This window comes from Gossypium hirsutum, chromosome A10 (assembly GCF_007990345.1).
Source record: "Gossypium hirsutum isolate 1008001.06 chromosome A10, Gossypium_hirsutum_v2.1, whole genome shotgun sequence".
Classification (NCBI taxonomy): domain Eukaryota; kingdom Viridiplantae; phylum Streptophyta; class Magnoliopsida; order Malvales; family Malvaceae; genus Gossypium; species Gossypium hirsutum.
Genome location: NC_053433.1, coordinates 103,558,904 through 103,570,127, shown reverse-complemented (window position 1 = coordinate 103,570,127; position 11,224 = coordinate 103,558,904). Strand labels below are relative to the sequence as shown.

The 11,224-nt window shown below is 29.1% G+C and overlaps 1 protein-coding gene across 1 annotated transcript; it reads right to left on the bottom strand.

Annotated features, from left to right (window-relative positions):
- Positions 1-2,363: 2,363 nt before the first annotated feature.
- Positions 2,364-9,644, bottom strand: LOC121208067 (two-component response regulator ARR17). Its single transcript, XM_041078580.1, has 5 exons — positions 9,500-9,644; positions 2,970-3,040; positions 2,809-2,886; positions 2,646-2,716; positions 2,364-2,562 (listed from the first exon to the last, which is right to left on the bottom strand). Exons 1-5 carry the CDS (start codon positions 9,642-9,644, stop codon positions 2,466-2,468), a joined length of 462 nt encoding a protein of 153 aa, XP_040934514.1. The 3' UTR covers positions 2,364-2,465.
- Between the last annotated feature and the right edge of the window lie 1,580 nt (positions 9,645-11,224).

Genomic DNA, 11,224 nt, shown 5'->3' with positions numbered 1-11,224 from the left:
ACATCTAATATTTTAATTTGAATCAAAGTCCCAGTAGGACAATCAGTTAGAATAAATAATAGATTGAACGGTTCCAAAGATGAAAATTATTCTAGATGGTCATATAGTGGAGGCGGGTGCTCCAGAAGAGACCCAAGACATAATTAATAAGTAAAACTTCAGAAGAGATTCAGGTACCTGAAACTGAATTTTAAAATAATGAAAATAAGAGACCTCGATAAGTTATGTCAATTTGAGAAAATGTGGAACCGATTAATAAAAGTGGTCGACAATGATTTTGCATGCAATATTATTATTGAAATAATGAAATAAAATGAGAATCTTGAATAAATCTATTGATAAATATAGATATGGAATAAATTGATCAAAATAGAAAAACACAACTCAAGTACAATTAAATTCGTGGAGTTTTTGGATCAATAGTCCAAATATATAAAGGTATAAAGCCAATAAGGGTGCAAATGAAGTAGTTTTGCAAAAGCAGAATAAAAATATAAATTTTTCGCTAAGTACTGGTATTGATTATGAAAAGATATAATATTCTTTTGTGGTGGATCAATAACCTTTAGATATATTATTAAATTGACAATTCATAAAACATTTAACTTGCATTTAATGGTTGTTGTTACAAACTTTATAAATCACTATATAGTAAAGTTTATATTAAAATCCTTGAAGGATTTAGAATGCTAGAAGCATATTAAAATTCTCAAGAAATTATTCATTTATATGAATTGAAATAATTTGAACATATGTGGTAAATTTGAGTAGTTGAAGGAGGATTATAAAATGATCCAAAATACCTATTTGTGTTTTTATATAAGAATCATGATTAAAGTTTGTTATGATTATTGTTGAATCTCCTGAAGAGATCAAAATATATTTCTCCAAATTTCCTTCACTCATGACTTTTAAAAGAATGGTAATATAAATGCTTAGCAAATACATTCAAATAATCATTTGAAAAACTAGTATTCAAGATTGAATACGTAGAATATGATAAAATATGTGATGTTTTCATGAGGGGGAGTAAATTCGCGTGGTACTCTTTTTCCCTTAATTGAGGTTTTGTCCCATTGGGTTTTTCTGGTAAGGTTTTTAATGAGGCAGCATATTATGCGTAGTATAAATTGTGTACTTTTTTTCCTTCATTAGGTTTTTATCTCACAGGATTTTTCTTAATAAGGTTTTAATTAGGCACATTATCTACCAATGAACATCCAAAGGGGAGTGTTATGAATATCTTATTAAATGGATGTCCATCATGATTAAGATAAAATTTGATGTACTTTAAATTCTAATAGTTATTAGAATTAGATCTCTACTTCTTTTATACTTCTTATGCTTATAAATAGAGACTCTGATGAAGCATTGTAGCTATCTTTTTTTATCAATAAAGTATATTCTATATTGCTTTCATATTTTCTTTGTTTTTTATTCTTCCCATCTCTCTTTATTTTATAACATTTATGTAATTTTACTTATATTATGTAATAATTTTTAAATATTTCACTTCTATCAAATGTTGTTTGAATTGATAGGATCAATTAGATCGAGAAATAGTCAATGAATTGTTCCAAAAAGTAATTTTAAATCAATTAGACAAAGAATTAGTACAAACCAAGTTAACTAGTTAAAAAACAGATTGAACTAGGTTTTTTTAGATTTTTAAAATTTTTAATATATTTTTTAATCGGACTAATTGAACGATGGTCTAACTGGCTCGATTTGATTTAAAAAACATTACTTCTACCTACATCACTATCCTTAGTGATTTTTTTTCTTAAGTCAAATTATGCTTTAACATTATTTAAAACTTAATTTGAAGTATTAGGTATTTATGATTTCTAAAATTAAAAATATTTTAAACTTTATTTTTAAAATTAAAAATTATTTTAAAATTTAGGGATAATTATCAAAACTATGGTTCAATGTGTAATTGTATACATAAACTTTGATTTTGTACAATTTTATAAATGAAATTAAATAAAAATTCATGAATAATTTTAAAATTTATATATCTAAATAAAACTACAATTACAAATAATATATATCCAAATAAATTATAATAAGAATAAAAAAAAGATATTGATAATCAAACCAGAATAGTTACCTAATAAAACCATGTATGATAAAATTATAAGCGGAATAGTTACCCGCAAAGGTAAAAGCCGAACTTGAAACATAGAATCTCTCTTTACCAACATTGACAAGACTTCGTTACCTCATTCAGTCAATTATTTTATATGGAATCATCATATTTGTATCAATGCCAATATCTGGCTTAAAACAGAAATGTCAGACGCACAAAAATTGAAGAATGGAAACAATATAGACACCCTCATTTTTTCACTACACCCTACTAAGAAAAACAAAAATGTGGGTTTATAAAGTTTTTCTTCTTTTCTTTTTCTCATTACAAATCTTGTTCTTGAATCCTAGTTGTTGTTTTCTTGCCTCTAACTTCAGTTCCTGCATTTCATCAAGTGCCATTTGAGTTGCTTCACATCAGACCGCTTCAGTGGCTTTAGCATGAACATCTTTGCACCTTCCTCCAAGCACCTGTTTCCACATACAATATACATACATTACAATCTTTTTAACATTATAATTTGTATTCAGCAATGAATGACACGAAAACTTACTGACTGATACGAGTGGGTATGTTTTCGGATGACATGATTACAACAGGGACTTCCTTGAGAACGGATGATTCCTGGTTTAATTTCAAAATGGTGAGTGAAATGAAAAAAGGGTGCTTGCAAATGTTACTAATTAACAACTTTTGAGTAATGAAATGTTTAGCACCTTGATTTTCTTGAGCAGTTCATAGCCGGTCATTCCAGGCATGCAGTAATCTGTTATTATCATATTGACCTCAGAAACCTGTAAAACAAAGAAAAGACATAAAGACACAATCTTTATGAATTTGATGAAAGGGATGGAGTTTTATTTTATGTTTTACTTACAGTGCCTTCCAATGTATCATTTCCCAGTCTCAAATAATTCACAGCCCTCAGTGCATTCTCTGCTGTAGTCAATGCAACCAAGGATTTAAATTGCGGTCGCGGCCGCGTTTTCGGTTGCGTTGCGTTTATCGCGGTTGCGGACATAATGGATGCTATTGCGGTCACTGTAGGTATCGCGGTCGTGAATTTTTTTTAAATTCGCACAACCTATTGTAAAACATAATAATTATAATTATAATTATAAAAAGTCACTTTTAATGATTTTTAGAGTGTTTTCTAACACTTATGAACTTTTATTAATATAATATGATAACACAACTTTTATAATCATTAATTATTCTTATATTTATTTATGAATTTTCTAAGAATGTTATATTAACTAATAACAAAGTAAAAAAGAAGAAAGAAATATTAAACATTTATCATATTTAATAAGCTTGAAACTTTTTATAGATAAAATAATTGAAAATTCATACCTGAGAGATGTCTTTAATATTTCTTGACAGCTTAGAAGATGGTGAAGATATAAACATTCTATGCTGCAAAAAGAAAAAAAGAATATATAAATGTATAGATTCTCATTAATTATTCCTATCTCCTATCACTTATTCTCACTCTCTTTCTACTTTCATATATAGTTTAACATGATTCGATTCTTAATTATCTTTTCATAAAATATACTCCATTCATTTATCTAAAGATATATTTTAAATGTTTTAATATCATCAAAATTAAGAACATTAACAAAAGTTTTCTTTAAAAAAAACATATCTTACAAATAATGGTAGTGGTATGATTTAGTTTTCACCAATTAGTGGAATGATGAGGAAGATCAAATCCTTCACCTTCACTTTGAGAGCGTTCTTGACTTGATTCTCTTGACCTTTGTCCAAAAATATATCCAAAAAAAGTGACATTTTCACCTTGGTTTTCATATAATTGATATGGAGGATATATTTGAGGAGGAGGATACATGAAAGGTGGAGGTGGGTGATACATTGGTGGTGGAGGATGCATTTGGGGCTGGTATGGCACACCATAATTAGGAAATGGTGGATAATAACCATATGGTTGTGGATAACCATGTGAAGGTTGAAAATATGAAGGTTGTTCTGGTGGATAAAAACCTTGAGTGCTAGTAGATGAATCACTGTACCCAAGGTTACTAGAATTCGATCTCCTACCAAATGAAGAGCCTATAGAAGTATGCTTTTTGCCTTTTCCTTTTGATGGAGCTCTAGGTTCACTTCTATCTCTCTTAGGTTCAGGAAACATATTTCCATCAAACTCTGATCTATCACGGGAATGTCCACTAGTAGTACCAACCCCATATTCTCCTCCATACTGACTAGAAGACATAATTTCACCTCTATCACCACTATATCCATCATCCTCATCAATTGGACTTAAACCACCACCATCGGGTCCATCGCCACTTTGACTTGGCGTTGAACTAGAACTTGAATGAGACAAATTTTGTTGTTGAGATTGATCGACATCCATTTCATCATCAGAGGTATCCACAGGCAACACACCGGCATTTTTACCATCTAATAACGGATTCTCTTTCTCATGAAGCCATTCTAATAGTGGATCAACATCTTCAAAGATATGATCAAGGCTGATAGGATTAAAACTAGCGTTTATATCATCAGTGCTCATTCTTTTTTGATGCCTTATCTGAAGCCTCATATTATAATAGGTAAACATTAGTTTCTCAAGTTTTTTATACTTTAATCTATTTCTTGCCTTGGTGTGAATATAACTAAATGTGCTCCAATTTCGTTCGCAATTTGATCCTGAAGTTGTTTGACTAAGCACTTTAATTGGTAATTTTTGTAACTCGGGAACACATGTGCCGTATATTATCCACCACTCAGCTGCATAATATTATTTAAATTTCAAAATAACTTCAAAATGTACAATATAATTAAATAATATAAATTAAATTAAATAATTTAATTAACAGTTTACCCGGATTCATTTGCTTCCAAGCTCTTTGTGCTTGTGGAGTACCGAATGTCTCATGTTTATCTCTAAATAGTAACAACTGCATAAATAAAAGATAAAGTAAAAAAAATAATTCTATTTCAAATTATGTAACTAAGTAACAAATAATAGTACTTGAATGTAACCTGATTAACCATTCTGACTTGAGTATCAAGAGAAGGTTCTAATATTTCAATTACTGATCGTGTACCTTCTAATGTTTCTATTAGTACATTCTCAGAATGCTCCACCCCAAATTGAAATTGAGGATTGAGAAAATAACCTAAGTATAATTTATAAGAATATCATCAAATAATAATAATCTAAAGCTTAAAATAATAAAATATAAAAATAGTTCTTAATTATATGAAACATTTATCTTACCAGCTGAATGCAAGTCGGAATGCATAAAATTCCATCTATTGTCAATAATCTTTTCATACTCGGTGAAATATCGACAATCTTGTTGAATTGCTCATTTAGCTCTATCAACAGCCTCATAAATAAAGCCCATTGTTGGTTTTTCATCGCTATCCACAAGTCTCAATACTTTTAGTAGGGGCTCTTAAACTTTTATGAGGTCGTTGGCTTTTTTCCAAAAATCTTTTCCCAAAACAATTTTTTTGGCTTCATAAGCAGGCCTTGACTTTTGTTGTCCCCATTTTGATTTTTTAAATTCCTATATATTCATAAGAAAAATTTTAAAATAATATAATTTAAATTATTTGGAACTAATAAAATCATTAAAGGTTGTTATATTTAAGTAATTATATTAACTAATTATAAAATACTAACCTTTGAATTAAACATTTCTCTCAGACCTTGCTTTTGTCTTGTTATCTCTTCAAGTTGAATGAAATGAGTTGCAAATCGAGTAAGAGAGGGTCGAAGTATTTGTTTCCCTTGTGTATACTTCTTCATCAAATCAACAGTCCAAGTGATTGTATAAAAAGCAAGTCACTTTCTTTGCCTCATCTAACACTTTTGCTACACTGGGCTTCTTCCCAATATCTTCAAGGCATAAATCTAAACAGTGAGTTGCATATAAGGTCCAATATAGATGTTTTCTTTTCAACATTAATTTTTTTTCCAGCAGCTTTCATTGCTGCCTCATTATCAGTCACTATTTGGACAATGTAATTTTCTCCGATTTCTTCTACAACTGAATCTAGCAAACTGTAGTAGAATTCAACATCTCTACTACGAACACTTGAGGCATCTACCGATTTCCAAAAAATGGTTCCTTTACTACAATAAACAAGGAAATTAATGATGTGCATTTGATTCAAACTGTTGGTCCAACCATCACACATTAGAGTTGCACCCAATTCTTTCCAATGAGTTTTTAGTCCATTTACCCAATCACGAACTCGTTGATACTCTGACTCTAAATACACATTTGAAATCTCATAAGGTGTTGGGAGCTTTACACATTGTCCAACTTCTGTCGACACTTGAATTAAGTTATACAATCATGGAGAGCTTGCTAATTGAAAAGGAAGTCTTTCATATATTAATAATTTAGATACCGCTTCACCTATCTTCTTTCGAAAAGTCTTTAAAATAGAGTCACTGGCCTTTGGTTGCTTTGAAATTTTACTTCTAGCCAATTCAGGTATAGCTCCCCTTAAGGTAAACTCAGACTCACTTGAAATGGATTTACTTGTTCTTTCTCTATGATATTCTCTAGCTGATTCATGAGAAGATCGCCCTTCTTCATAAATGTTATTCCAACCACCAGTACTTCGTATGAATTCTTCCCTTCTATGCCACTCGTGTTGTGATTGGATACTTTCTCGAGTTGCTTGCCTTATAGTAGAAACCTCATCAACGAATTCCTAGTGTTCATCCTCATCTTCTCTTAATTGAGATAAGAATTCATCTTTTCTCCTCTTTTTGTCTATTTTCTTTGTCTTGCTTTCTTTCAATATATTTATCATACTTTCTCTAATGACACCTGTTAATAAAATAAAAATAATTCACGCTTCATACTATTATCAATTATATATAATCTTTATAGAAAATTTACAATAACATTTAAAAATAATAATAAAGTATCACATACCAGTAACATTAGGGCATGGTGCAACATTGCTAGTTTTATGAGCAATGTGCTCTTTAAATCACGTTATTCCTCATTTCACAACTTTACCACAAAGTTTACATACGATATTTCCTTTCATATTTGGCACTGGAGTTCCAAAGTGCCAACCTATATCATTACTTGGTGCACCCTCCAATCCTTTAGTCGGGAACTCTTCATGTTGTGGCATGCTTTGTTTTTATTTATATATAAGAAACATAAAATTATATTTAGAAATATAAGCAACTCATTACTTATATTATCAACAATATAATACAAAAAAAAGTAAACATCATTAACATGGAAAATTTAAATTTATTGCATAATCCATACATAATAATAAATAATAAATTATGAAAGTTATGAAATTTTAAAATAATAAATAATAAATAATTATCATTATAAATTATAATTACAATATTAATTAAAAAATAACATATAAACTAAAATTATAAACCTGATAAGATTGAAGATTTCATATTAAAAAATATAATAATATGATTGTTATCAAAGTAATTTTCATTTTCTGTAAAATCTCTCCAAACTCTAATAAATTAACCCAAATATACTTTGCTTCAACAAGTTAAAAGAGGATGGGTGTGAGAGGTGGGATTCACTCTTTTCCACTTTAAATACTTACTAGTTTATACTAGTTTATAGAAACAGCATGTGAAAACATTTACGTAATATATTTATAAAAAAATTGCTATGAAAATTAAGGGCATGAAATAATAAAGTTAAGATGATTTTAATGTTGGGTTTCAAATGTCATTATTTACATTTATATGCATGTATTTTTTTCTAAATTTATCAAATATAAAAATATATAAATACCTCGAAATAATATTTGTTATTTTATAAAATGAATGGATAATAATTTTCTAATTGAGTTTGGTCTCGGTTATTAGGTTACATCAACTCAATCAACTCCTTAATTTATAGTATAGATGATTTTTTATGGTTGCATTAACATAGTATATAATTACATAAGAAAATTATTAAAACTCCATATGTGTATGTAAAAATTTAATTTCATAAATTATTAATATGAAAAAATTTATATCAATAAAAATTAAAAAAATAGAATATAAATATTTATATTATACTTAATTGTCGATAAGTTAATGTCAAGAGTCAACTAAACACTAACTTGAATGGAAATTAATTAAAAAACATAACCTTTTTACAAAGTAGCAAATATTACAATATAAAAGTGTTTTTACATTTTATACAAAACACATAAAAAATCAATTTAAATCTAAAATACATATAGAAAAATACAAACAATAATCAAATTTAAAAACTTTCAAATCCTCAATTTTATCATTCAAATTAAATCTCATTTTTTATATTAACTTTAATAAACATAGTGAGGATATCATTCTCATTAAATAATATATAGTGGTTTTATTTTAAAAATGATTATATATATATATATATGTTTAACAGTTATAATGAATTCCATTTATGAGCTTTAATTTCAAGTCTTACAACATATTAACTTTAAGTCAAAGTGTCAAATATTACTCCCATTAAAGAGTGACTTGTCAAGAAAACATTGGTAGCCTAAACAGTGCCTTGGTTTTGGCTAGTAGTAAAGGAAAATAAAATTGAGAAAAATAAAGAAAAAAGGAAATCAAACGGCAGAAATATTAGAAAGAAAAATTGAAGAAGAGGCCCTAAAGTTCCAGCTTCCAAGATCTCGCTTCTCTTGCTCGTTTTCATCTCCGTTGCTGGATTGATTTCATTTTTCTCGATCTTACTACGATTAGTAAGGAATTGATTCACTTTGTGATCTAAACTCTATCACCCTCTCAAAACTCATATTATCCTCTCAAAGCTCTATCAAGTTCTTGGAATATGCTGCAAAAACAAGCAAGAATCAACAAGACAAAGTTTCAGGTACTTACTTGAAGATTATCAGTCTTTGAATGTGCAAGTGATCAGTTTGCTTTGTTTGCCGTTTGGGTTTCAGTTTAGGGACCGAAATATGAGAAAGGAGTTTTGAATTTTGATTGCTTTTTTGTTGTTTATTTGGTCGTCTTTCTTTTTACTTTTTTTTATTGAAAACACTGATTTTGCAGGGGAATATATTCCCTTTTGTTTTATTGTGTTTCACTATTTCTGCTGATTTTTATTTAGAGGAGGGAGATGGATTTTTTTTAAATTTACTATAACGGGATATAATGGGAATAGCGGCCCGTTATTGCCGTGACTGGCTGTTACCCGTTAAATTGCGGCCGCGACCCACCGCTATCGGAGTGACTCCATTTTACACCGTTATTTTTAGCCGTTGCGATTTTGAACGATGCCGCTACCGCTATATAACGGCCGCTATAGCGGTTTCGGTCCACTATTTAAATCCATGACTGCAACACAACACAACCAAAAGAAATAAAATTCTTGGGGAAAAAAGGGCTTAAAACTGAAGGGTTAGAGAAGAAAAGAAAGGTTGTACCTTTGCAAGAGGAGTTCTTGAGCAGTCTCTCAACCAGTTTCCTATCAATGAGGCTATCATCCACAACTAAAACATGAGGCTCATCTCCTAACTCCATCGCCATGCCTTTGGAACAGCTGCCACTTCCACCACCAGAACTATGCATCCTATGCAATGAAAAATAATAACCCTGACCACTTGTAAAGAAAAAGAAGCAAAGCAAAACAATAAAGAAAGAAAAGTTGGAAAAACTAGAATAGATGTGTTATGAGAGTAAATGAGAAAGGGAGGTATGCTTATAAAGAAGGGACTATTTGGAGAAGATGTGGTATGGAAAAAAAAAAGCCCAAGGAGATTACAAATATTTGTTTATCTTTTTAGGGTCATCTTTGATTTGATTTGGGGGGAAAATGAGAAATAATTGAGAAGCTAAAAGCAGCGTTCAAAAATTTATATTGTTATAAAGTAAAGAGGGTTGGAGAGAATAAATAATAAAGAAATTATGAAAGCAAAAGAGAATGTAATTTATTGATCAAAAGGGGTGATTACAATGCTTTATCAGAGTCTCTATTTATAGGTATAAGAAGTATAGAAAAAGTAGAGATCTAATTTTAATAACTATTAGAATTTAAAGTACACTAAAACTTTATCTTGATCATAATGGACATCCACTTAATAAGATATTCTTAACACTTCCCCTTGGATATTCATTGGTAGATAATGTGTCCTATTAAAACCTTATTAAGAAAAACCTTGTGGAATAAAAACGTAATGAAGGAAAAAGAGTACATAATCTATAATATGCATAATATGCTGCCTCATTAAAAACCTTATTAGGAAAACCTAATGAGAAAAAACCTCGATTAAGGGAAAAAGAGTACAACACTTATTTACTCCCTTCATAAAAACATAACATACTTTCTCATATTTTACGTATTCAATTTTGAATACTAGTTTTTCAAATGACTATTTGAATGTATTGTTAAGCATTTATATCACCATTCTTTTGAAAATCATTAGTGAGGGAAATTTTTGAGGAAACATATTTTGATCTCTTTAGGAGTTTCAACAATAGTCATAGCAAACTTCAATTCATATAAATGAATAATTTCCCAAGAATTTCAATATGCTTCTAGCATTCTAAATCCTTCAAGGATTTTAATATAAACTTTACTATATATTGATTTATAAAGGTTGTAACAACCACCATTAGATGCAAGTTAAATCTTTTATAAATTGTCAAAATAATATGTCTAAAGGTTATTGCATCCACCACAAAAGAATATTATATCTTTTCATAATCAAAACCAGTACTTAGTGAAAAACTTTATATTTTTATTTCGTTTTTGCAAAACTACTTTATTTGCATCTTCACTGACTCTATACCTTTAGATATTTGGACTACTGGTCTAAAAATTCCACGAATTTAGTTGTACTTGAGTTGCGTCTTTCTATTTTGATCAATTTATTTCATATCTATATTTCTCAATAGATTTATTCAAGATTTTCCTTTTATTTCATTATTTCAATAATAATATTGCATACAAAATCATTTTCGACTACTTTTATTAATCGGTTCCACATTTTCTTGAATTGACATAACTTGTCGAGATCTTTTATTTTCATTATTTTAAAATTCAGTTTCAAGTACCTGAATCTCTTCTAAAGTTTTACTTATTAGTTATGTCTTAGGTCTCTTCTGGAGTACCCGCCTCCACTATATGACCATCGAGAAGAATTTTCATA

What these genes read in the sequence shown, in the direction of transcription:
- LOC121208067 (XM_041078580.1), bottom strand. Translation starts at nt 9,644, where the DNA reads ATGCATAGTTCTGGTGGTGGAAGTGGCAGCTGTTCCAAAGGCATGGCG. An exon ending in AACTGCTCAAGAAAATCAAG is followed by an intron (nt 2,717 to 2,808) that starts GTGCTAAACATT and finishes AAATTAAACCAG; the next exon opens with GAATCATCCGTTCTCAAGGA. An exon ending in ATACCCACTCGTATCAGTCA is followed by an intron (nt 2,563 to 2,645) that starts GTAAGTTTTCGT and finishes ATGTGGAAACAG; the next exon opens with GTGCTTGGAGGAAGGTGCAA.